This window comes from Cloeon dipterum, chromosome 2 (genome assembly GCF_949628265.1).
Source record: "Cloeon dipterum chromosome 2, ieCloDipt1.1, whole genome shotgun sequence".
In the NCBI taxonomy this organism is placed as follows: domain Eukaryota; kingdom Metazoa; phylum Arthropoda; class Insecta; order Ephemeroptera; family Baetidae; genus Cloeon; species Cloeon dipterum.
In genome coordinates, this window is record NC_088787.1 from 25,318,094 (window position 1) to 25,345,795 (window position 27,702).

A 27,702-nucleotide genomic window follows, 5' to 3' on the forward strand; every position below is an offset into this window, starting at 1 on the left:
AAAAATTGAGCAACAGTTTTGCGCCTCAATGAAAGACAACAACAGCGAGCGATAACGTACTCAGATTAAATGCGAGCGACTGCTCTCGCACGTACTGCGATGAATTCAGCACGTCGAAAATAGACTGAAAATGTGCCGCGAGCAGCGCGATGGGAAGTTGATATATTTGGAGAGCGAGCGAGATAATCCATCGTATCAGTGTCAATCCATCGTATCCATGTCAATCCATCCGCCCCCGCGGGAGAAGCGAGCGAGTTAGCAGCGCGGCGGTGCACGGTGCGTGGATCGCGTTGCGAGCCACGTGACCGCCGGCACATGGAGGCCACCGCGGTGACATCACGTCGCGTGACCCGTCTGTGACGTCACCGTCTCGCGAGGCACGTGTAGCAGGGCGTGCAGCTCACGGCCGCGGAGAGTGCTTTCGACTTTCAGACCGAGAACAGCATAGTGCGGCTCGCTCGCTCTCCGCCCGCCCACCCGCTTTCGTTACGCGCGTGCTTTTTTCAGCCGAACTTCATCGGCCCCCGCGAGTGCAGACCGCAGCAGCCGACAGTGCAGAATAAATGAGTGCCGACAGCCGGCCGAAGCAGTATGGATAGGAAGGGCTTCTGGGAGCAGGAGCAGCAGCACCCGCCAGCTGCCCGCATCGCCGCAGCAGCCAACAACAACCTCTCGCTGGCCCCCGCCGCCACCGCGGCCCGACAGACCGGCAGCCCCCAAATCAAGTTCGAGGCAGGGTGAGTGCCACTCGTTGCTCTCTTTTAATTAGTACGTACGTCTCTTCGAACTGGGACTCGATGTCATTGCACGCGCACTCCTCTCGCTTCTGGCACCGATTCTCTCGCGTTCAATCATTTTAATCTATTGATAAATTATTGAAATCTTTTGTTAGTTTTATGACGCAGGTGAAAACGGAATAATTGTAAGGAAGGTGGCAAATTGGCGCTGAAAACTTCAAACTAAATATTTGTTTTAATGAAACTCAATATGTACAGTTATTATCAAGGGAAACAGAGTATAGATTTGAACCAGGAAGTGCAAAAGTTTTTTTTATTATTTTCGTACTTTTGAACCTCAAAAACATATTTTATTGGACCAACTGTTGCTCTTTAAACTTTGAACACAAGGGCATTGAGGAGGTTAGGATTTGCACAGAAATGAAAGTAACACTTCTGCCATGCACCCATTAAATTTTGCGAAGGTATTTTTTGAACAGCAGTGCTGAACAGGTTTTAACGGCTTTTATTTGGGTTATTTGGCCGCATGATGAAATGTTCTAAACAAACGAGTTTGTTGGACAATAGCGTGTTCACAAATTAACAACTAACTTCTGCGAATATATTGAACAAAAAATAGCTCAAGAAAATTTGGAAAATATCGTTCAATTACTCTACTCTTTCCATGAAGAGAACAGAAATCAAAGAACCTGTTGAAATGACGACTATTTAATAAACATTTGAATAGGATTTATAGTTAACACTGGCCACGTTTTACAATCATGATATTGTTTTGAAAATAAAGGGACAGCCAAAGTTATTTCCAGCGTAGTAAGCCGATATCTCGCAAGGTTCACTGAATTGAAAATGTGGACACCTCTTAAACTTCACAATTAGAAAATATATGGAAGATATTAATAGAAGTTACGTCTAAGGATTATTTTTTATCTTGAACATTTTTTTTAAAATTAGGCTGTAATAGAAATATATTCCTACTTACAAAATTGGTAGTAAGCTGGGCTTTAAATCGTAAAAAACTCATTTAATTTTTGAAATTGTAAGTCGTTCAGCACATGGAAAATGGGTCTAACGAATGAAGAGAAGTGTTCTCCGTGAATTTAGATAAAAATGATTTAATATAATTTCACGAAAATTAATTCAAAACATCATGGTGTCATATTAAATGCCTGGGAGTTGTAATAAATTTTTAAACATCGTTTCAAGTAAATTACAACACATTCAGTAACCAAAAACTGACATTTTGATAACAATTTCGCTCAATTTTTCCTTATGTTGAGCAGATGTTTGTGAGAGGCTGGTTTTTCTCTACAACAAAAATAATGGACAACGTCTTCTGTCGTCTTCTGAAATGGGTCGGTGCAGTTAAAGACCCAAAATAGCATACTGGAGGTTGAGTGCAGACTGTTGACATCAAATAATCGTTTTGGCCGTTCGTTCCACTGCGGCACGTGTATGCGACAGCGCGTTTTATCCTTTTTGCAATGCTCAAGGTGGTCTACCGCTGTTTCTTCTGGAGTAACACTTTATTGGGCCCGTGAAGCTCCACATCAACAAAAGCTTATTGTTGGTGAACAAAAGCAGACAACTGTTTACTTCACAAAAAATAGAGAGTGAAAGAAGGGCGAAAAACAACAGTCTAGCTCCGTTTTTTTTGATGCGTTAAATTTGTTCCATATTTAGTGGGGTGAAGCTGGAAATTAAAGTCGCAAACTCAATTATTTTCCGCGTAAATTTCGTTTGAAATTTCAACCCTCTTAAATGTTCGGCCAATAGCAAAAAATTAGTTGATTGAATTAGGTATAAAAGTATTAAAAATCTTTCTCATGGCATCTTTGGAAATAAAAAGTCTTTGACTGTTATTATCAATTGAGAAAGCTCTCCTTTTTACAGAACGGGCATCAATTGGGTTAAAATATACACAAGACTTAAAGAAATACTTAGAATAGCCAGCAATAAGCCGAAAATTTCCTTGTGCTATGCAAGAAGAATTCAACGCGATGGAACATAGAATTACTCAACTCATATTCGTTTGACCAACGATTTTTTAAATTTAAAATCTAAGAAAAGAAATGGACATCTGTCTGAAGCTTTGAATACATTTCCGAAAAGTTTCGTACATTTAACTGTTCCTATTTAGTAAATTACGATCACCTTTTCGACTTTCTGATCGAATTCGCTGATCCAAAGAGGCCAAAGCAATAAATCTCGACAAAGCTGTTGGCCCAGCTTCAAAACCCAAAAATCAATGTCAAAGCGATGGGCGTCCTGCGAATTGCTGCGCAAAAACGAGAGTTCCGCACGTACGCGCTCCGCTCCTCTCGCTGCTTATTTTTTGCACATATCTTTTAAAGCCCCCCGAAGCCATCGGATGGATGGACGAAAGGCTTTGTACTCTCTTCGGATGTAACTCCGCCGAGCCGACTCAACGCACGCGCAAGCCGTGTTAAGATGTTGTGTTTCGTTTTATTTTGCTCGCGAGATAGAGAGGCGGCAGGCTGGTGTTGCTGTTGGTGCTCATGAGCGAGCGAGCCGCGGTCACGTTGCCACTCCGAGTCACGTTGAATGCAGTATGCTCGCGAAAAGCGCCCACAGTCACGTGACCCGCCGCCGCCGCCGATAATAATAAAATTGTTGCCTGCCGCACGTTATCAACGCCGAGAGGATCAAAACACAATCTGGAAACCCTCCCCGACATCAATGTTTATTTGGTGTTTTCAACCCGAAGTAAAAAAAATCGCAATTTGATCGTGCTCGGATCGTGCTATGTTTTGTCAATTATTTTTTACCTTTTCCTCCAATATCAGAAAATAATCAGGACGAAAAATCTGAACAAAAGTGAAGAGGAGGGGAGCGCCCTGTGTCAGCGGTTAAAAAACCCGTCCGGTCTATTTTTAGACTGTAAATGTAAATCCATTTTTTTTGCCGTTGACATTGGCGAAAATTTAGCGCTGCAAAAAGCCAACAGTGAGGATAAGCACAAGCAACCCTGGGTCTGACGGACTTGCTTTTAGCGCGTTCGATTTTGCAATTGGCGCACACCGCGCACCAAGAGACGAAAACGACGAGGCTCGCAGATTAGCCCAAGGCCGAGCTGGCCCGGCGAAATTAATCGCAGAGCATTATTTCGCCGTTGCCCGCATGTGTATTGATTTGATCGATCGCATTTTGAGTTAATTTGGAATTTTGTTCACCGAAAATCTTGCAACATTATCCTCATGTGTGGTTTAACAAAACAATTCACGACTCTAGGGGCTCCGAGGATTAAGTTCTCATTAAAATGTTTCCCTGAGCAGAGTATCTTTGTCAGGCGGTTGCTAAAAATAGAACTGTCTCGGAATACAAAAATAAACCGACCTTGGCTGACTAGTTAAACCTGTTGAAATCTTGTCGGGAAGAGAAGTTAACAGTGTTTAAGAGTCATACCTTAGTCTCAAGAATTTTTTGCACAGATTCCTTTGACGAGTAATTAATTGTGTTTTCAGCTTGAACTTACAAGCTCACCAAAGATAAGCTTTTAGGATTTAATTTCCTTAAATACCTCGGGGTCTAAATGATATAATAAACCATCTTCCGTAAATGAACTTTGCTTGCTAAAAATAGTACCATCTCTGATATAAAAATAAACCGACCTTGGCTGGCAAGTCAGACCTGTTTGAATGTTGTCGCTAAGGGTTTTAGAGTAAATACCTTTTAAACTGTTTTTATTTTCACAGAACTTGCCTCTGCGTGTAACTTGTGATCTTGGTTTTAGTTCGTCACTTACTTAGCCAGCAAATATTTTAGAAAAGTCTAATTATACAATAAACTGAGAAAAATTATCTCCTTACGCAAATTAGCGTTGTTGAGTTGTTCGTATAACAAGAGCACAGCAATTTCGCCTGCAATTCAATATTTTTAATTGGCAGATTAACGTGGGTAGACCAGTAAAATGCTTTTTATGAAGGCTAATTTGCTGAGATTTCTCTGCAAAACGCCCTGAACATGTTTTTTCAGTAGAGAAAGGTTCATGTGACCAAGCGTCATCAAAGCATCCTTGACAATGTTTGTGTCCATCTCTCGTTGACTCAGCAAAAAAAAACTTAATTGCGCAGTGTAATCATTATGAGTTGATCTGGGTTTTCGGACGAGTTTAAGAGCATTTTATTCGTTATTGATGATGTACTGAATTAACAATAGAATAAAAACCAACGAACATAATATGTGTAAGCTATACGTTCAATGATACTTTTGAAAATTTTAATTTTTTATTCTTTTGGTGACGTATTTATAAAAAAAACGTTATATAGTGAAAAGTTTTATTGACTAACTATTAAAAAAAACACCCGTGCGTAATCTAGTTTGATGAATTAAAATATGAAATTTATAATGCTAACTAATTTTATTGCAGAGCTCACTACAACTCCCCATCACAGTTTTTTATTTTGTTTTTATTTTACCCGAAAACTTGATAATGAGATTCAATTTAGGAACCATCTTTTAAAAATTTCTTGTTTTTTACCCCTATGAAGTGCCTCAAATGTTATTATTTATAGTCACCGCTCCTCTATAGAGGTGGTAAACGCCGTTCTCTTCACTGTTGGCGATAGACGGACGGACGGACGGTTGCATGAATAAATGACCGAGTTTGCTGATAAAAGAGCTGATATTTTGGTCTGGAGGCCAGATATTTCGGTGGTGCGGCGGTCCCGTTTTGGACGAGGCACAATTGGGGCGGATAATGAGCCGACAGGCGATTGATTTGCGCGCTCATTCGGACGGCCGATCGAGCCTTGTGCTGCGTCAAGACCGACATTTGGACGACAAAGAGTTTGGTCACAAATAGGACTGGGAAATAAAAGCAGTGCTAATCTTATCGGCCGCCGCTTTTTGTGCCCACCACTTGTTTATATTTACCAACTCCCCCACCCACAACCTGCCAGACACGTGTTTCGGCAGCCTATGAATCGCATTATACCGAAATGCCCCCCAAAAAGATTCATTTATGCCGCACTCAAGGAGATTTAAGGTTGAAACAAGTTTCTCTTGAGTATTTTTACTGTCAAATATTGATATTAAATTCATCGCCAACGTCATCAGCATCTTATTGTTAGTTTTTAAAATTAATTTGTGCGCCTTGTTTTTTTAATGAGTGAGATTTTATTTCAATTTCTACGACAGGTTTCGTATTATTCTCTTCTCTCATCTCAAAAGACTTTGATGAATAGAGTTTCCAAATTTCTCTCACCACAAGAATTTTGTTTAAAAAAATCACTGACTTTAATTGAATTTGTTAACTAGAGGTTTTTCAGTTCTGCAAACTCGGCCAACTTTCTTGCGGATTCGCACGGTGTTGTGCTGTGCAAAGTGATTGATTGAACTCAAGTTCAGATTATGGCAAATTAAAGTGGAATGATACAGGGCAAATATTGAAAATTATTTGAATTGTTGGATGCCATAAACAATTGATCGATAAACAATTTTTTCAACAATTTGCAATAATAAAAAATGACCTTCCTACAGTAAAAATTCAATTTTGCCGATTTTCTCCAAAATTTACAGTGCTTGAACATATTTTCTTGGCATAATCCGATTCTTCTCGTCGAGATCTGTCCAATAGTGTATGCCACTTATTGGGGAAACTCTTGGTTTTGAAATTAAATCGGATTTCAAGTAAGGAGACAGCCATTACCATTTGAAAAGCACGGTAACTTTTCAATCAATTTTCTCAAAAAAATACAGGGCTTCTTAGGTAAATTTAAGCTTTAACTGAATCCTAAGAGATGAGTTTATGCATTGGCAACAAGCATTTTCCAGGCTTTCGCAGTATCATTCCTCTTTAAGTGTATATATGGTTGCAAATAATTCTCCAATAGCAATATAACCGGAATGAAAGGTACTAAAGGGCGTAGCTGTAAATCTATATTATTAACTAATGCTTATTTTATTATTTAAACCACAGAAAAATATTCTTATTCTGTTGGCATTATTTTTTGAGAAAATTGGCCAGTTCCACAAAAAATAATATTTATTTCTAATGAAGTTATTTCCCTTCATTTCAAATCCTTTCATTTTAATAAATAAATAAGGCATTATATACACTGTGGTCTATTTTCAAGAAAATGTTGCTTTGTATTCTTTGACCTATTTTCGAGAGTTAAGACTCTATTCTTTGGCTTTTAAACACAGTAAAAACATTGGAACTTTGTCTGCATCTGCAACATTAATGAAGGTTGGCTATATTACCCAATTTGACTTGCCGACGACAGCAGTTTGCGACTAAGGCTGGGCATCTCGTGAGGCCGTCAGGGCCAGTGAGATGACCGCTACAAGACCATTTATTTTAAATTAAATTTAGTTTCTTAAAGTTGGATTAGTTTTTACCGACCGTAGAGATTTCTTACAAAATATCGAGGAGTACAGCCCATTCTCGAAATTTCCTCATTAATGTTTGGTTTCCACCATGAACTACACCACCATGCATTTCCGGTAATTCTAGCATTTATACTGAAAAAACAGCTTGTAGATTCGGTGATTAAAATTGAAATGAAATATTCACGGTCGACGGGTCAAAGCATTATATTTTGTAAAATAAATTCTTTGGTGAATGCATAATTCGATTTGGTCTCACGTGTTCGGCGCGGAAACATTTCCAATTTTAATGCGGCGCGCGCGGCTTGGCCAGACAGACAGCCTTGATTGATGGACCTTTTTGCGGCGCGGCAAGTCAAAATAAATGTCCCGAAATCCTAGCGCGTCCTCTGCAAAATTTCACTTTAATTGTAAAACGCTCGATCGGGCGCGCGCAGCGGCTCGTGTTTGGCTGCGAAAATCGGGCTGCGGTGGAAATGGCAGTAGTTGTTGCTGGCTGCGACGCGGCAGACTTGCTATTTATAAATGGCAGTCGGGTTCGCCATTCGCGCCACGGGGAAAAAAACATTGTTCGTCAGAAGTCGGCGCGCGGGTATATTCATAAATTTAACGAACGGGCCACTTCCCTCAGGGGGCAACGCCGCGTTTTCGAAATTGAGCGTAATTCGCCGTTTGGACAATAATGCGAATATTGCACTCGTCTCTAAAAAGTGGAACCGGTTTACCAAGGCCTATTAAGACCAAATTTGCAGTCTCACTGTTTAAATTAACAAAAATAAATAAATAAAATAAAATTAGATAAATGAATAAAAATGAAATTTTAATTTTCTTCAGAAAAAATTTGTTTTCCCTTGGTAGATTGATTGCATAGGAGTCAATACAGAGGAACTTGTTGAATTTTTCTTCAGAACGATCAAAACTGATTTCATGAAAATATGATCTATTATTTTTCAGTAAGACCAAGACTTATTGTTAGTCTTGTCGGTCTGTGCTGCCCTTATTGGCTTGTTTTTTCTTGCGCAAAAAACCAATGATTAATTTTTGTGCATTGCGCAATTGACGAAACCTACTTGTGGTGGACTTAAAGCTAAAAGTTTTTAAATTATTTTGGAAATTGTGGTCTAGTCAAATAGTAGTTATTCGTCTTTAAAATATTTATTTGAACCCTGCAATAAATGTGGCAAGTCAGTTTAGCCTGGATATTGGACACCAGCATTGTCCTCGTGTGTTTTCCGTGAAAATACTTTATTTTGTTTGTACAACAGTTTAATAAAGAAACCAATTTTTGGTAAATTGCGGGCGGACAAGTCCACGCCAAAAAGGAATAATCAATTAGAAAAAGAATTTCTTGCAAATCATTTGAATTGTTGGTTCTTTATATAAAAAAACGGTTTGATTTTTGCTCCTGATTCGATCCTATTTATACCAAACAAATTTACCGCGAATTGGATGTTGGGGATCGAAAGGTGCACTAATAGTAACTTCTCCAAATTATCATTCCTCCCCGATTATCGATATATGTGGCAGATAATTTGTCTTTTTTGTCCCTCTTCTTTCGTACCAAACCAATTTCCCGATAATTTAGAAAACTTCAGAATTTAATCCGATTTCTAGACGGTTAGCCAGAAACTTCAAAATTTTTTTCTGATTTTTGTTACAAAGACGTTTTAGGCACCAAAATGTTATCATGGAAACTTGGTGCTATAATTAATAATAAAATCTAATTAAGTTTTTCTCAGTACATGTTTTAAAAGAACACTTTAAATAATTTTCGAATGAAAATTTAGATGAATTAAAACCACTCTTTTATCACTCTTCAAAGTTCAAGATAGTATTTTGTATTAAATAAAGCAGTAAACATTGAGTAAAAGTCAAAGGAGAGACTATAGTCAATATTGAAACTTTTGCAATCCACTTAATGCAGCAAAGCGTTTCTCCGGCAGGTCACATTTTTTCTGCACGGTTTTGAGAGAAAAACAAGAAGAGGCCGGTGTGTAGCCAGTACAGGTGACTAAGTAAGCGTTCAGTGAGGCAAGCAAGCAAAGCGAGCGAGTTGATGATCGAAAGCCAGCCAAGCAACGGAGAGGAGCGCTGCCTTGTTAGCTGCTTCGAAGTCACGTTTTACTTTCACGTGATCTCTCGCATTCTCGGCCGCTCCATCTCGGCACGCAGGCGGCAGGGCAGAAGAATTGAGTTTCATTCCGGCCAGTTCGCTTGCTTACCCGCTGCCTCTTGCAAAATCTGCACCGCACTTGCAACTTTGCACTTGCACCGATGATTTTCCAACCACACCTTTTCTTCCCTTTGTTTTGAAGCCAGGGCGGAAACAAGAAGTGGCTCGCCACTGGCACGTGATTTGCATAAATTTTCGCTGAGCAAATTTTGAGCTCCTGCGTTACGAGAGTCACGTAAGCATCAAAGTTGAGACGTGTTCAGAGCGCCGTCCAGCTCTCTTGCGACTTTTCCCGAAAATTACATTCCGCTCCCGTTTCAGATCGAGTGGAAATACAAAAATAGCGGCGGCACGTTGCAACCATTTTTATTGCCACAAACAAAAAATTTCGATGGCCTAAAAATGGGGATTTCAACTCTATGAATGATAAAGACACACTTGATTAATTTAATCTAACAAAGTGTCTTTACGAAAATTTGCAAAATCACAATAGCGCAGATAAGGATTCGAGTCTGCAAAAAGGGCTATTTCGGTTGCGACATAAATCCTTTGATTGCTTCCTCCGTCTTGACTTGTTTGTTGCTATACTTGAACATCCTGCTTGGATAGCAGCCAACGAGGAGAAAATGATTAATCGCATATTCCAATCAATTTTAAAGTCGCACAACAATTACGATCATTTTAATTTTCCTCTATATTTAAAACAAATGAGGAGATTTTTGTTGTAAACCATTTAGAAATAGTGTTCTAAAATTGCCAACAAAGTAGTGAAATGGGAAATATGCAGTGCCAATCTAAACGACCTCGCGGTCTGTGCAAAGACCCTTGTTTCATGTTTAGAACGTGTAAAATCTAGCTTGCCAGAAGCACTGTTAGTTTCAGCGGCTCGCTGCAATCTGCTGTTTGGATATTGGGATCGCAAACTTTCGAGATTGTTTATATTCTAAAGGCGGGCGGGCTTTCCAAGATCGGAAGTAATAATTTCCAAGGTCTTTTGATGCGATCAAATCTGTTTAATTATATGTGTTGCGATCGAAAATATGGCACGTGTAAAACATTTTTTGCGTGTGTTCCAGGTCGACTGGCTCAGGAATAGAGGCAATCAGCGGAAGCGCCTCTGGCAAGCACCTGATCTGCAACGACGACCAACAGAGTATTTTTCGCTACTGTGAAGGGTAAGAAATAACATTATTTTATTTTGGCGGACGTGCATTGATAAGCTAAATTGGATATTTTCTATCATGTCAAAACAGAATGAACATTTTTTCAAACTTTAAAAATTAAAGTAAAAGAAAAACAAATTAATTAAATTGATTTTACAAATGCTACTCTCATTGATTTTTAAGGAGCAATTTTTCACTCTTTGAAAATAGCTCATATAAGAGAGGAATGTTATGTCACATGGAGATACGACTTGCGGAGTTGTCAAAATTTCGCAAGGCGATTCTCTTTTCGTTTGCTTTCGAAGATAAGTGCAAGCGGACGTTTTCAACAATATCGGGTTGTAAAGTAATGCTGATGAGGCCTGTGCGGCTGCTGTTTAGAACAAAAATGTGATATTATTTTATTATTTTAAAATTTTTTGGTCTTATAATTCCTTATTTTAAGCCATTTGTGAAATTAATTTTATTAAATCGCAAATTGTTAAGAGATTTAAAAACATAGTTTTATAGTGAGAGCCAATCATTTTCCTTAAAACTATGAAGCAGCCGAATCTCAAGCGAATTGTCAATGTCGCTCCTGAAGTTGCTACGAATTGAGATTTCGAGATGCACGCGCGCATTCGGTTCGTTTGGCAGCCGCGAGTACAAATAGCAGCAGGCTTGCCTCACGCTTGCTGCGCCGAGATAGTCACGTGCACGTCACGTGAAGAGCGAACGCGAAGAACAGAAAACAGCTCGAGAGGTGGCTGCTCGCGCAAAAATGCCTTGCCGGCTTACATAAGGTTCACAAGCGGAGGAAAACCAGTTTACAATCAAATTGCCAAGTGCAGGGAGAAAGCAGCTTAGAACGACTCTTTTTTCCCTGATTGTGCGCGCTGCATATAATCTAATTAAATGCACGCCACGCGCGTACCGATTCGCCTCTGATTCAAGAATAGGCGACGACCGTGCAATGACGCCTGCTGCTCTTCGTTTTTCAGAAACTTGAATTTCGCAACTGTTTCTGCGGGTGACGACGACGAACTCAACTATCAAAAGAAGAAGGCGTTGTCCAGGGTAAGTCGATAATAATTTCTTCTTTATCGATTATCATGAAGAAAATGAATGCCGTAAAACGTATTTTTATTATCATTATCAGCTACATACTTCAACGGAAATATAAAAAAGATAAAGTTTGCTAAAAGTACCTAAAAAATTATTGCTCAATATAATATAGCTTTAATTCCTTGAAAAGATTTGTTGCATTATTTGAAAAAAGTAAATAAATTAACACTACGTATTTCTCAAATAATGAAAAATTGTTGAAAATATATAAAAATCGTGAAATTATCATGTTATGTGGGATTATCATTTCCTAGAATTGAGAAATGCTCCAGAATTTATACATTAAAACCAAATTCATCTCATTACACGTTAAATTCACCGAGCACAAGTCGTGAAAAACTGAATTGTTACAGTCACTGTAACAAAAAATGTAAAAAGGATCACAAAGATTATTAACTAAAAAAAGCTTGCATTCAGTGTAAAAATTGTTATTGATGTCAATCTTTTAATTAATTCCCAATTTATTAATAGATTTTGGTTTGAATAGTTAAAATATCTATTATATATGCTGTTCACTAAAATTGGCGAAATAATTATGTAATTTGTTTAAAAGTGCAATTTGTAAATTAGGAGCGGAGACAAATACTAAGGAGAAATAAAAATGAATTGAAACTAAAATCCAACTAATTTATTCTCTTAATTAATTCGTGAAAATGTGTTGATATACATATGAAAGATCCAGACATTTTTTACAATCTTAAAAATTTAAGCTGTAAACTAAACATGTATTACTTCCTACGACTCGTTTTATTCATTAAAACAATCGAAAATGCGAAGGGGATGACGACATTGGGAAACGTTTTCATTCAACGTGCTCCTATTATGCAGTCTAAAATTATAATTACTGGCACTTGTTGTTAGGCAGCGCTGAATTCTTGAGCAGCGTTGCTGGGTCGATTAGCAATTTTAAGCGCACTTTCGGTATTAAATATTGTTTTGTGTCGCGCAGTGGGTCACCTCGACGGAAAAGCGACTGACTCGAATCCGTTAACCTGTCAATGTGAGTGTCCACGTGAGTCGACGTTACGAGCGTCGGATCGTCGGCGTGCGAACCCAAGCTCATGGCCCGACATGTGAGAAGCAGGGTGCATAGCCACACAAAATAGTAATTTATTTTATGTGTGTGCGTCGCTAATCGAAAACGATTAGAAGCTCGTCTGCCGTATTCCGAATGACATGCCTTTTGGATTATTCCACAACGTTCCCTTCATATTTTTCGTTCTTCCGCGTTATAATGCAACTGTTATAGATTATCAATTTACTACTCCGTCATGCTCTAACGAATAGAAGTTTCTTTGGGGCAAGAGGAGAAATAGACTGAATGTTTTGTTTAAAACAATTAAAAACCGTCAGATTTAATTCTAAATGACGAGTGGCAATTGAATCATAACTTTTAGTTCAATGGTTAGTCATTTACAATCATACTCAACAAATATACAAATTGGTCTTCAACTGACGATCTTCAACGGAGCCAATCTCATCTTCGTACAAATCCGATCCGAGTATGTATTAAAAACATCCTATTGATTCGTCCTCAACTAACAATAGTAGCTGGTCCATGTCCACGCTACAGCCTATCGGCCAGGTTGCAAAAATTGATTTTGAACATCGGTTCAAATCACAAAGGTACGCTACGCAGATCCGCATCAAAGCGTGCGTCATTCGTGGACATGGCCCGTCGTGGCCATTCCACCTTCAACGAGCTACGTGCTGCACTCGGCCAGACACGTACTCCTAATGCCAAGCTTAAGCATTCGCTCTTGCCGGCTCACAAATATTCTCAATAGCGAATTACAAATATTTCCAAACATATCCCTCAGATGGCGAAACATATCAATCATACAAGAAATTAAACGAGTGTTATACAATTACTCGTTACGTCTGAAAATAATCGTTGCTCATTTGTGATTATCTTGACAATTTAAAACGAAGACAGACTCTTGGTTCCTGATTTAGAATTTAATCACGTGTCTTTTTAAAGACCCCAAGGGCATAAAAATGCAGTTTTAATGCTCATCAATTAAGGATGTATCTGGTCAAGGATCTGAAGGGTAAATTCGATCTTAACCTAATTGTTACTCTTTTTTTAAAAAAAAAATCGTCTTGAAGACGGAAATTATTTCGGGCCATGTGAAGTCAGTTTCGTCGCTTCACCTTTAGGCGCAACCCAATTTGTTCGTCCACGCGTGTCTTTTGCGGGGAAATCATAATATGGTAAAATGAATGCAAATCAGAAACGAAAAATAAATTAAGTTGGCTCTATAATGGGACCAAGAATAGAAATTCAATTTTTTTGGGGCATCAACTGAGTCTAAATCTTGAGGTTTCAATCGTTTTTGGGCATGGAGTGATTTGCACATTGGAAAAACAATTTTGTCGTGCAATGTCGAGATTATAAGTCGCTCTAGATTAGCTACCACCAATAAAATCATGGTTTCCTGTGATTGAAAGATTTATCAACGGAAAAACTTGATCACGTTGATCATACTGGGAAACTTGGTAGCGCTTCAAAGGCAGCCCCAAAATTAGCTCTTGTTTTTATTTATTTATTATTATTCAAAGAAACCGATTAAAAAACATGTTGGCCTTGATGGTGTTCTTTTTGGTCATGAATGAAAATGGCTAGGGGAAAATCATGAATAGGAATTTTCGGGCATTCCATTTTTGTCGCCGGATTTTTCGGGCACAAAATTTTACAGTGGAATATTTTTGGTCTTTTCACAAACTGCATTTTTAAGTCAAAAAAGTGTCATCATACTGCTCCAATATTTACATAAATGATTAAAAAATAAACCTTTGAAAGTATTTAAAGCACACGTGTTGATATCAAGTGCGTCAAATGCGGTAGAAAGTTTTCAAATGAATAAATTGACATGTTGATCTTTTTGTAAAAGGTTGATAAACACGCGACGAGGATTCTTTTTTTTTAAAATAATACAGTTCAATTTGTTTTGTAGTCTTGTTCTATTTTACCCACGTTGAACATATCGTGCAATACAAAATATTTAACTGCCTGTGCCCAGAATTCATTGGAAAAATTATATAGAGACTATGCCTAGAAAGGAGGATGAATACGACATTGAAAAGTTGTTCTGGAAGTGTCCTATCGTATTCTTTTTTCAAGATGCAAATTGATCGAAAGGTGAGCTGATCTGCTGCTGACCCAAAAATACATTTTAGCGGATCAGTTAAAAAAGAACGCACGAGAAGTGTGAACTTTCGGACACGTGACACTTTGCATAAAGTGCGCGCTATCCTTCAAGTACACGCCCGCATTTTTACACGAATCGACAGCGGCGAAAATTGAAAGGACACCCGATGCTAATGCGTCCCGGCATCTGCATACACCATTTCCGATGTGTATGCCCACTTTGCTGACGCAAATTGCGCGCATGAAAATGTATTGCCGCCGCCCGACATTGTTGCTATTGAGAGTTGAAAGGCATAAATTTAGTTTCCGAGCAACAGACATAGACAGGACGCGCCGGTTATTTCGCATCAATAACATCTGTTTGCACTTCAGCAAACTACAACTTGCAGCTCAACTGTGAAACTAGCCCGAGCAACAGAAGGGGTGCAATTTGCATAAATAGTACCCGGGATGAATTATTTTAGTTCAAGACACGTGTACGAAACAAAATGGCGTACTAAATTTCTCCAAAATTAGGTTACCAAATAAGTAAAAAAAACCTGAGTCCAAATAACTTTTTTTAATTCATAAATTTTATCTAAGGCAGGAAAAGAGTCTGAAGGGCCTTGCTGTCCTCTCTCATTGTCAGCTCTTACTATATAGACCATTATGCAGTGGGAAAATATAAAATAAAGTAGACAATTTCAAACTCAAAAGCAAACACAAAGAGAGCTGTAAATTAATGCAACAGAAATGCAAGAGACAAGTTTATTTGTTTACGAATTTCTATGAAACTTGAAAGTTGGTTGCTCTTTTCAGCAATAAATTTGATTCTTTTAAAATTGAAGGTTAAATATCTTTATCTATGATTTAGAAATTTGGTTCGTGAACGTTTTTTTATACGCGGTAACATTTTCCCTATTGAAAAACTTCAAAAAACCCTGAAGTGCACTTAGGATAGTTGAGATTAGGATTTAACAAAATTAACAGACTCTGTTACCCTGATTGTCGGTAAGGAATCGACATTCCTTTTTTAATTTCCTTACAGTGCATGATTTCCGCTATTTTGTACTAATAATTTGGTTTATTGCAGTGCAAAAATTACCTTTTAACAAATAGAAGGGTTACCTGTAAGTTAAAATCTAAATTTTTACACCGTTAACTTCAGAGAAGGTTTAAAATTATATAATTTTTTTAATATAAAATCAAATTTGAGATTTTTTAAATATCCTTTACAGTACTAAAATCATTTTCAGCTTTAAAATATTAACATTTTGCAATTTTTTATTCTATTTCATCCGATTCTAGACCAAGCATAGATATTTTACAGTAGCCTCTGTCAAATTCTCAATATTTTTTGCTTCAAAAAGTCTTGAAAATTATACATTAGACTCCATGTATCCATCCAAACACACTAGAAAAATGAAATGGAGCTGTTGCTATGTAAAAATTTTGGTCAAGTTATTTTGAGACCACCCATTAGAAGCGAAACTCTTGCCAGTGGCGTTTGTCGGAACGTGCACCTCGAAAGTGCAAAAATTGCAGTTTACCACGTGACTGAGGGTAGTGGGAGCTGAGTCGAAAACGTCCCTGCGACACGTGATCGCGACGGAAAGAGCGGCTAGTGCTGGTCAACGTGACCGGTCGCTGCGCCCGCCTACTTTCGTGCACGCACAACACACACGCCGAGAGCGAGTTTCGCCAACAACAAAAATACTAATTTACGAAAACACGACGCGCAGCCCTCTGCGGCATCCCTCTCCTCGCCGACGGGGTGGGGGCAGACGCGAGTGCAGCAGGCGAAATTAGGCTGGCATCTGGCATGGCGTCGACAGGCACAGTTACTGGACGACCGGTTGTTGGTGTGTGCAGACTCCACTCTCATTGTCGGTACGGACCTTTGGCCGCTTTCCATGGTGACTCAGAACGGCACCATCCTGGAGAGGCACCTGCTGCTGGGGCCCGCTGGGCCCAACCAGCTTGCCTACGCGTCGCCCGCATTAGTGCAGGCCGCCTCCGAGGCTGCAAAGTCCAAAAGGAAAAGAATCGTCAAGGAGGTGAGACTATCAAATCAGGGCCGAGCGAAAGATTACAAAGACGAGAGTTTCTGGTGTTTTTGTAAAACTGTACAGAAATATTATGAAAAAATTCTTTTTATTTTACTTGGACTCTCCGAAAAGCTAAAATTTTCCCAGGTTGCGGTTAAAATTTGCGAGAAAATCGGCTCCTAGTTTGCATATTCATCAAGCGGTGAACGTGTCTCCGAATGAAATATCAGGATGGACTTCCGCAGCAGGGAAATTTATCTCGTAATTCACACGCCGTTAGATGGATTGCGATAAGAGGAATCGAAATCAAGTGACAAGATCATTGACAAGCCGTTTTATATTTCAGAAACTCGGCCAAATCTGAAATATAAACTGTTACTCAATCTTGATTACTTTTTTCGATCATCTTAGAGATAAACTATTGCTAAATTCCACAAAGAATAGCACCGGTGAACCACTTGCTATAGCCAGCGATGCAAAATGTTTTAAATTGTTAGCCTGTAAAGCTCCTATTTAAATTTATGAAAAAGATGTCGCAACACCCAGAAAAATACTTGTTGCTATTGCATATAGCAAAATTATTGGATCGAGTTAAGAGCCAAAACTTAACTTTGTAGCATAATTGTAATTTCTTTAGAAAAGTAGCTGCAACGTTTGTGTGGTTTTAAAATGGCGAGCAGTGTCGCTTTTCTTCTGACAATCTTATTTTGATTCGTAGCGAGGACATTTCCCCCGTTATGAAAGGTATTCTCCATTTTGATATCATGACGTCGAGAGGAACTTATCTTCCACGAAGACATGGATAGCATTGTTAATTTAAGGCACCCCTCCTTAAATACAAGCCGTAGAGAAAGTTTCGCAGAAAATCAGAATTTTAGGGGTGAAAATTGTAAACTCGCAAAGAATCAAATAGGAAACTAAACCATTGCTGCATTTAAATATTTTAAATTCTCTTCCATCGAAAATAATTCGAATTAATTATTCATGAGCATGGAAAATAGGTTTTCCTACATTTTTAATTAAATTAAATCAACGTCAAGGAGCCCGATAATTTGACCTCTCTCAAACTTTGCCAGTGCCTCTTCTTCCGAGGTGCTCAAGTTGTAACCAAGGCTGGAATCGAGAATGGAGATCCCGTGTACGTACGCTAAAACCGGTCTGGAAGTTCAAATGGAAAACCCTCTTCTTCTCGTAATATCGTTGCGAACAGGAGGCCCCTCATTATTGCAAGCAATTTTTAGAACTGACGCACAACAGAAGGGACATGGTATCAGTAACGCTGATACCAGTTGCAGAGACAGACATGAAAGGAAAGCGAAAAGCAGAAAATATATCAGGAAGGTCAAAGCCTTTTTGCTTGCAATGCCAGAAATACGTGTCTCTTTTGTGAAGTTAGGCACGTTGAATGCGGCTCGGAACTTTTCGGTTTTTAACCTCCTTTGTCTCCGCATATCGGAATGATGCAGATGGATCAAGTAAAAGCTTTACAATTCATCTCTGTTTTTTCCTTTAACTCTTGGACACAAAATAAAGCCATCAAAATGTCATATTTAACGCCTCTGATTTTTTGATTGCAGGACCCAATGTCGCACAGAATTATAGAAAAGCGGCGGCGCGACCGCATGAACAACTGTCTGGCCGACTTGTCGCGCCTCATCCCAGCAGAGTACCTGAAGAAGGGCCGCGGAAGGGTCGAGAAGACCGAGATAATTGAAATGGCCATAAAGCACATGAAGTACTTGCAGGCGCACGCATGCAACCATGCGGGACAAGGTGAGACACGAATTTTTCACTTTTCACTGCTCCGTGACTTTCAAAGATTTACGGTTTTCTCCGTTCGTTGTCGAGGCGCACGATGCACCCTGCACGACTCCTCTGTCGCACATGTTGCATAACCTGCGTCGTTCGCTCGTTTTATCATTTGACTTTGACCGGTTGAGTTTGAATGATGGAAAAGCTGATATTAATTCAACACATCACCGATTGGCTCACCATATCTTTCCATTAATTAATTTTAAATTAGAAGAAAGCCATTACGTGATGATACACAAAGCATGGAAAGTCCAAGAAATATAATTATGAATAAATGGAAAAATTTATTTAAATTTAAATTTCCAGGCAACCTCAAATGCCCCTTAACGGTAAACCTTCGTTAGAAATTTAAAGTTTGAAAACGCTTGTTGGTATTCAATTGTCGGTAATCACCAAAACTTTGTTTTCATTATAAAAAGGTGAAAAATTTCACCAGTACGAAGCGTTAAAAATATTTAATTCCATCTTGAGATTTATTTTCTTATTTTATATGGCTTTTATTCCATAAATTCCCTAGCGTTTTAATTTGGAATTTCAATACATGAAAAAATCCCTTTTGACTTTAATAAACCATTATTTTGATCATAGACGTGTTTATATTATGTTTTATTTCTTCGTGAGCTATTTTTAATTTGGGACTGGCAAAGTCACGGCTCAATTGCTCTTGGTGTGAAATAATTTACTTGCGACTTGAGAGGACCAAAAGAATAGCAATAAACTGAGATTTGACGCTTTTTACAGAATCATGTGAGCACGCGGGACAGGAAACACAAGCACAAGGGCAGCTGGACGCGACGCCGGCAGCTGAGCACTACCGGCTGGGCTACCAGGAGTGCCTGACCGAAACCATGCATTTCCTTGTCGAGATCGATGGCTACTACTCGCACGACGCGCTCTGCGAGCAGCTTCTGAACCACCTTCAGAAGCACTGCGAGAAAATTGTCAAAGGTAATTTATTGTCAAAATTCTAACGGGGGAGTTTGACGAGAGAAATTGTGATTTTGCAGGAGATCGACTAAACTTCTCGCGGCCGATGCGCAGCGAGACGTCGTCAAGCAGCTCGCGCTGCTATTCAGGATACAGTGGCGGGCCCAGCTCGACCAGCTCGGGCTCGGACAGCGGCGGAAACGGACACAGCTCCAGCAGCAAGGAAAACGTCGCCTGCAATTCAGGTAAAGCTCCGTTTGTGCTGTTTATTTACTTTATGTCACTTTGCTAGTTTCAACGACTGGAAGTAGAAAAATGAGAAATTGCGATTTTGGTAAATTCAAAACTATCGTTTGTTGATATTTTATCGCAAAATATGTTGTTAATTTTTAGATAAGAATGATTTCCTTTGAAAAAATATTGGACGTTAATGTACGTGAAAGATTTTTTGTAAGGTTTCTCTGTCAGTTAACGAAGGTTTAAAAAATGCCTTAGCAGTTTTTACGGTTTAACGTAATCTTCATATACAAGATTTTTTAAACAGCTTGAATTTGTATCTCATATGATTCTTGTACTGTCATTATGTGGTTGAATGTTTTTGATTCGACAATATTATCAATTAACAGAGCATTTAAAAAAAGTGACGAAAAATTTTAAAATCGATGAATTTAGAAAAAAATAACTCAAAAAATGCACAACTCACAACCATTAAATCAAAGTTTCTTAACTTGATAGTCTTTGAGCTTTTTGGAAAAAAAATTAAACTGTAATTTGTGCAGAATGGAGGCGGCAGAGTGACATGGAGGAGATGGCGTCACCAGTGCTGATGCAAACCGGACTGGTGCTGCCCCCGCCGCCACCCTTAGCCACCTCTGAGCAGGCAGACAGCCCGTCGCAGATGAGCGACGCAGGCAGCGATGCGGCCACTAATTGCAGCAGCAGCAGTCAGCTGCGCGAGATGCTGACGGGCGCCGCGTCGGCCGGCGCCGTGCCCAGCGGCCACCAGCGGCGGCATTCGGAGTCGGCGGCGCGGGTGGCCGACTCAGTGGCCGCCGGCCTCTACAAGTTCAAAAACAACATCAAGCAGCGCTTCACGGCCGAGCACCACCACGACGAGTGCAAACGGCGCCGCCTGCTATCCGCCGGCGCCGACGGCGGCATCCCTTCCGGCGCACCCGCTTCCGTTGTGGTCAAGCTGCGCGGTGGCGGTGGAGGTGGAGACTCTGGCGTCGACTCGCCACCAACCAACCTGATCGTGAAGCAGCAGTCACCGTCGCCGATGGACGCGTCAACGCCTCCGGAGGCGGCGACGCCGCCGGTGCCGTTCGGCGTGCCGGTGTTCGCGCTGCACTCGAAAGGCGCCTTCTACATCCCGCTGACCGTAGACAATGAGCTGCTGGCGCCCTACATGTCAGGCTTCAGCGAAAACGGACACGTGCTGCACCCGGTGACCATCTCGGTCAACTTCTGCGGGCTGGCGGCGGCGCCGCAGCAGCAGGCGGCGCCGATGGTGCCGTGGCGCGGCGAGCCGGCCGGCTTCATGCCCAAATGGTCCGTGTGCGACCGCACCTGACGCTCCTCCCGACTGTTCTCAGCGCGCCGCTACCGCGATGAGAACGCCTCAAACATTGGCTGTGATTGCGAGTGAAAAGTAAATCTGCTGAGCAAAATTTACCAAACTTTGGTATTCGTGGCCCTTTCTTACAGTTATTTTTTTCTACGTTGTAAGTGTTATGTTTTGCTTTCCCACGCCATGCTCCAGTATCGGAACTGTTGTCTATATAGACACACGAGAAATGAACAAAGTTGAGTGGAAAGCACGCATCCTTATATATTTTACGTTTTGCGACGTGGAGAAATATATACAAGTGCATCTTTTTGGCATTGCCAAAACGGCGCTGCACGAGAGGACGAACTGCAAACGCGTTGTTCCCTCTCCAAGTGTGAGCTTATCTTTTTATTAAAACGCTATACACACGCAGAGTCGTGGATATTTCTGTAAAAGATGTGTTCAGTTATACATTTATCAATAAAAAGGTTATAACGTGACGCATAACATTTTTCGTTTTAACTTTTGCCCAAAAATCAATATCGTGCTGTATAGGAATTCGTTGTTTTGGGAAAAATATAATTTATTTGGATGCCAATTGACAATAAAATCTCTTAAAATGTACAAGACATCATCCATAATACGCAGGGTCTGTCTGACACTTGGAAAATTCAGTCGATTTTCAGTCCAGGGTTTCACATTTTCTAGTCAATAATTTTTTTATTAAAATACTAGTTATAAAAACAATGAATTTTACCATTGATAGATGACAAAAACTTAGGAAAGGTCACTAGATTTGAATGAAACTTGGTATGTTGATTATTGCCTCTCTAGAAAGGTAATCAACCAATAGTATATAATTTTTCCGAAACTGCATGGCATACAGGGGTACAAGTTGTGGGCTTTTAAAAAACTCTACTCGCTTCAAAATTTAATTATCTCCGCTTCCAAAAGTGAAAATGAGACAATGGCAACAAAACGGCACTTAGAGTGAAGGTCCTGGCTTCAGGTAGTTTCTGGAAACCCTTAATTACACTGCTTGATTGAGTTATATTTTCTTTTTCTTTGTTATGAACTCTAGATTAAAAATGACCTCGCTCAGATTCAAGAATTTCGGAAAAATGAAATACTCTTGGTTGATCACCTTCCTAGAAGCATTCAACATACTGAGTTTCGATTATCCCATTCCAACTTGTGATATCTAAACACGGAAAATGCCATTGATAAATTTCATCATTTAGTGCGAAAGTAGCACCCAGATTTTCAACTCTTTCAAAATTGAATACAATTTTTCCACCATAGATGATTATCAATTTTGAAAAAAAAATCAAAACCACTTTTGGAATCATAATAACATTTTTCATATATAATGCCGTTTCTTTATCTTTTTCGAGGCTTGGAGAAAAAACTCGACCGAAATTTCCAAGTCTAGTCTTTCTTTCCCTGAAAACAAAATAACACTCCCTGCCTGCACTGCATTTAAAGCTCACAATTCTGCATTTCACAGTTTATATCAATGAAATAATTACTTGACTTTTCTCATCTTCCCCTTTTTCCGCCTGCGCTGCTGCATGGGCACGGTGTGGTCCACCTTTTCGGCAACGGGCAGCAGTGGCGGCGGCACGTACGTGTGGTACGAGGCCCTGGTGGTGTGCACCTTGAACGGCGACTCGTGCAGCTCGACGGTCATCAGCTTGAATTGGCGGTCGCTCAGCATGGCCCACTGGCAGCCGAGGATCTGCGACACCTCGCGCTCGGTCGCCGCGTACGAGCGGCTCGCTGTCTTCAGCCACCGGTAGAAGGTGTCGCTCCAGTCGATGGCGCGTGGACAGTCGCACCGCAGCACCACTGCGTTGCGCCGCACGTGCATGAAGCGCAGGTTTTGCCCCGTATGCGCCAGCAGCAGCACCGTGGCCGTTGAGATGCGCTCGCGGACAACCTAGAAATACAAAAATTTTGAGTAAATATTAACTACAAGAAATATAACACAACACTTTTATGATACTACAGCCAAAATGGTTAGAATTGTATTTCTTAACACACATTTATACTTTAATTAATATCTTAAAGTTGTATTTCTCTAAATTTTATTGCATTAAAAGAAGAGATCTCAGCATGTTTGTCATTTTAGTAAAATTAAATCAAATAATGCTAATATATTCTGAACAAGGCTGGTATTTTTTTTTACTACTGAATAAATTCTAAGATGCTTTTCCTTATCCAAAAAACTGTAAATTAATGCTTAACACTAAACATGAAATGTATAAATATACTTACAAGAGTGTGCAAATTAGGACATTGTCTGCACAAATGCAGAAGCAACGGATCTGCTCTTTCCGAGTAAGATTTTGTCCGATGAAACCTGGGTAGGCCTACGTGGCCATAAACCTGTAGGTCAGCTCTGTACTGGTCAATTGCAGTCAAAATCGAACTGGAATTGACCTAAGGGAAATATTTTTATTTGTTTTTATTTTTCGAAGAAATTAAAATGATGAAATAAAAAATACCCTTATTGCCTGCGTTTTAAAGCTCTGTCCGAGATAATTTTTATAAGTTAAAACCTCGTCTAGTGCCGGGTAAGTAATTTTTTGTTACCATTATGGCGAGAGTTTGCTTAGGATGGTGTGGTTAGGATGAATTAAAAAATTTCAATTTAATATTGGTGATGAAAATATAAAAATAAATGCACTGACGTATACATTTTCACCATCAAAATTTTTAACCGAATGCTATATCTTATTTAAAAATAAAATAGCAGTCAATGACTGCTCTCGATAAACATTGAAATGTTTGGAACAAATGTATTACCTTGAGGTGACATGACTTGTAGAGGATGGAGCGGACTGGCGCACCAATTTGCCAGACAACTTCTCCACTGCGCACGTTCTCGAGCTGCAAGTGAACGTTGAGCGCAGGGTTGTCCCAGCGGCAGGCGCGCCACGCTTTCCACGGCAGGGTGGACAGGTTGTCGGGCGTGTAGCGGTTCTGCACCACGTGTAGGTGGTGCAGGTGTGGACAATCGCCGAGCAGCATGAGCAAGTCCACACCCAGACTCTGCGGGCTCAGCGTCAGAACCTTTCGTGGCGAATAATTAGCGATTTAATAATGCTGAAAAATAGGAGGAATAACCCGCAAATTGACAAAGACGCCGGCGTGCAGCATTTGGCAAGGAATTTTCGTCACGTTTATCAGGGTAAGCGTTCGCAGTTTCTCACAGCCGGAAAAGCACACGTCGTCTAAAAGAGTCAGTGCTTCATACCTTGAAAATAATTACACATAATTTAAAATTCTGGATATAAATTAGGATTCGGGTTAGGTTAAATTTTAAAATTGTATTTATTTTCTTGCAAACCTTTCGAGAAGCAAGTCCTCGAGTTGCAAGTGCTTTAGCGTGGCTCCTAGACCGCCCATCAGCCTTTTAAATGACTCTAGCAGCTTTCCTCCCGTGCCGAAAACATACTCGTCCTCCTCGCGCGCCGTTGCAGCCATGTTGCATGGAAAGGTAAAACGCAGCGTCGAGATGCGGCTGCCGATTCCTTGCCCGCCGCCGCGGACTTCAACTAACACCTTCAATGTTCAAAGAAATAAAGAAATCGATGAGTCTAATAGTAAAATTTTCCAAATTATATCAGATTAGTAGGACGTCCTGGAGCAATCAATGTCTAATTAAATACTTAATAGCTCATTTAAGGCAAAATGAATTTAAAAAAAATCAATTTAATTTAATATATAAAGGTTGAGCGCAAAAACTAGATTTTAATAAAGTTATTTTTTTGTTATTTTTTTATTAATTGTTAATTGTTGCATTCCAAAAAATATGTACAAGTCTAAATACCGGTACTATGTTTCCCTTGTGGTAAATCACCTTTCCAGCCTTTTCCTGCTTGTTCCTCTCGGCATAGTAACAAAGCATCACCATAAATTCGTACAAATTGTGAAAGCTGAACATTGGCTCGAAAACAAGTGTCTTGATACATCTCCCGATCGTCGCTAGACAGTTTTGTGTTCGCATATGATCCAAAACATGCTGTAAATGAGTTTGGATTTTCTAACGAAAAAAATCAGTGAAATAAGGGATTTACCTGCCATCCCATGTAATAGTTGAACTTGCGTCTGACTAGTGTCATGTCGTTCATGACAAAGTTTGACCAGACGTAGGGCAGGTAGAAGGCGTCGTTCCATCGTCGACACACGATTGACGCGTGGTACCGATCGCGAATTGAGAGATAGGAAAAAACCCTCTCTATGATAAGGTCCGGCAGCTCTTCCCAGTGGCTCTCGACCAAAGCTTTTTCACCGGGCGGCTTACTCGCTCGCGCTTTCTTTTTCCTGGCTGAGTATTTGAATTTTGTTATATAATAAAATGTACAACTGTAGAAAATTTTACCCTTTTTGTTTCCGCTACCTCCGTTTAATACTAAAGACGGCTTTTGTTCGTTTCCAATCGTTTCGGTAACCGTTACAGAGCCGTCCATGTTATTTGAAGTTCCTGGCTTTATATAAACTAAAAGGAACTTAATTGAAGATGCGAATACAATCCACTCTTAAAACGCACCTACTGTACGCTTTTCTCTTTCGATCTTGGCAAAGCAGCTGTTTCCTCATATGAGTTATTTTGGGACACCCAGCTTCGTTTACAAAGTTTGGTTCAGCGCGATGAATTTGAAGTTGGCGAAGGTAGTTTCAAGTCAGTTTAACTCATCCATATGAAAATTCCTTGTTATGATATTTTAAAAATTTATTCAACGCACGGGCAAACAGCACTAAATCCATATAAATACAAAAATATAATTACAAAAATATTTGCTTCTCAAATTCAATTTTCTTGGCCAAGAGACTTTTCAAAAATCATATTTTTTGGTTTTTAATGAATAATCGACTAACAAATTCACAAAAAAAAAACAGAGATGTAGCCGCGTGACATGCAAACGGCACGTGTTTTTTATTCACAGCGTGCTGATTGGAAAAGATGAGCTCGACTTTGGCTATTCACGTGTGCGGTATCCTTGGGACAAAATGCGCCGGACCAATAATCTGTATTGTGCCTCATTTTCGGCACGAATTAAATTATAAATCTTGCATTTTAATATACGTTCCCGTATGTGGTTTAGTTCAATTGCAGGGATAAAGTATGCACACACATTAGCGTGCCACGCGACGCTGCTATCGGTTACAAAAATGATATAATATTGCTACTCATTTACTGGTTTTGTGGAAATAGATGAATGTAATTACGCGCCAAAAACTTTGAAGAAACTGAAAGAACGCAAGAAAAAGAATTATCATTATTTTGACTGTATATATTTTATGTTATACTGTTCATATTTTAGTATTATCCGCGGTGGATTGATTTTAGACAAAATTATGGCAAAATTCCTTTTTACTTAATGTAAAGAGTATATAATAGTTTGATTTCTTATTTAGTCATCAATTTATACTTCAGCATTTGTGTAAGAGTCCTCACTCGCAAAATCAGACCATCGTCTATGTTTGTGCCAGATTTATCGCTGTAGCCTTCAGAAAAATTAAATTCCTAGTTTATTAGGACCGTCATCAACCATAATTATCACAACATTCACGTGAAAAACTTGATCAAATTAAGTCAACATAAAATGAAATTAATGGGTTTATCGGCATATTTTTCAGATAAATAAATTTTCGATAAGTGCCAAATTACAAATTAGATTATAAAAATATACCTAATTCCCCTCCCTACATTTAACCATTTTAATTAAAGCCAATCGACCGGTTGGTCGGTCACTACTATCCGGAAAGAATTTCATATAAAATTATCAACCTTTGCAAACTGTGGGTGAGCGAACTTATTACTGGAAGGTGTTCATAATCTTGCAAATTGTTTAGTGGCGTGCATTCTGAGAGCGAAACTGTAAAACGAAAAAGGTTCATTCAAAAAGCTGATGTTCTGAGAGAGCAACTGGCAACACGTTGAGAGGAAAGCCAAAAATGGAAGTATTTTAATTGTATTATATAATTATTATTTATTTGCAATTTTATCTTAAAACCTTGCATGAAACATCCCGCAGAAAATTTAATTCAACCAAGGTAATTTAATATCAATAGTAAAAAATAGCCAGATTTTAAATTTTGTTTAAAATTGCAGCAAATATAGATCATTCAAAAGATTGAGCACTGAACATACTGACACTTTTCAAGTATGAATTTCAATTCAACCCGACGTTCGTGGGAGGCATCCTGCTCACCACGACGCAAGATTTTGAAATGGTAAAAACGACATGAGTAACAATATCTGGGGAAGACCTTGAGGATGACTATTTCTATGGATAAATGAGGCGCACTTCAAGGTGAGCCGCCCGACGAATGTGACGACTGACTCAAGCAACACCTTTTGGCACATTCACGACAGCACCTGGCGAAAACGCGACACCAACAAGTGCTTTGACCAGGACAGGGAGACACAGCGCAAAGACCGCACAAACGACCTCGTTGACGTCAATTACCAACTGCGGGCTAAGCACCACCTTACAATAAACAATTTGACTTTCACGCTGCTCAACGTCTAGCTTGAGAGCGACAAATGCTGACTCCGTGGTGAGAGTGTGACCAAACACCTTTTTCAATATCTTTAGAGGAGTTTTGTAATTTTATGCGGTGATTTTCACTAGTTAATAAAGAGATAACCACGGTCATTACACTTGCTAAAACGTCTCAACTTGAAACCTTGGAGTATAA

The 27,702-nt window shown here is 39.5% G+C and overlaps 2 protein-coding genes across 6 annotated transcripts; one reads left to right on the top strand and one right to left on the bottom strand.

Moving 5' to 3' along the window:
* The first annotated feature begins 267 nt into the window (after positions 1-267).
* Positions 268-21,498, top strand: cwo (transcription factor cwo). 4 transcript variants are annotated; one of them, XM_065479948.1, is made up of 7 exons: positions 268-737; positions 10,335-10,433; positions 11,402-11,477; positions 18,281-18,476; positions 19,257-19,463; positions 19,523-19,687; positions 20,222-21,498. In XM_065479948.1, the coding sequence occupies exons 1-7, from the start codon at positions 592-594 to the stop codon at positions 21,013-21,015; spliced, it is 1,683 nt and encodes a 560-aa protein (XP_065336020.1). In that variant the 5' UTR covers positions 268-591; the 3' UTR covers positions 21,016-21,498. The 4 variants fall into 4 exon arrangements, with proteins under 4 accessions (XP_065336020.1, XP_065336023.1, XP_065336022.1 ...); XM_065479950.1 differs by lacking the exon at positions 268-737 and adding an exon at positions 9,229-9,493; XM_065479951.1 differs by lacking the exons at positions 268-737; positions 11,402-11,477 and adding an exon at positions 9,226-9,493.
* LOC135936933 (F-box only protein 39) lies at positions 21,299-27,678 on the bottom strand. 2 transcript variants are annotated; one of them, XM_065479947.1, is made up of 8 exons: positions 25,379-27,678; positions 25,074-25,324; positions 24,857-25,018; positions 24,344-24,558; positions 24,121-24,250; positions 23,800-24,066; positions 23,269-23,433; positions 21,299-22,930 (listed from the first exon to the last, which is right to left on the bottom strand). In XM_065479947.1, exons 1-8 carry the CDS (start codon positions 25,464-25,466, stop codon positions 22,517-22,519), a joined length of 1,692 nt encoding a protein of 563 aa, XP_065336019.1. In that variant the 5' UTR covers positions 25,467-27,678; the 3' UTR covers positions 21,299-22,516. The 2 variants fall into 2 exon arrangements, with proteins under 2 accessions (XP_065336019.1, XP_065336018.1); XM_065479946.1 differs by having other exon boundaries at positions 24,827-25,018.
* Positions 27,679-27,702: the final 24 nt, after the last annotated feature.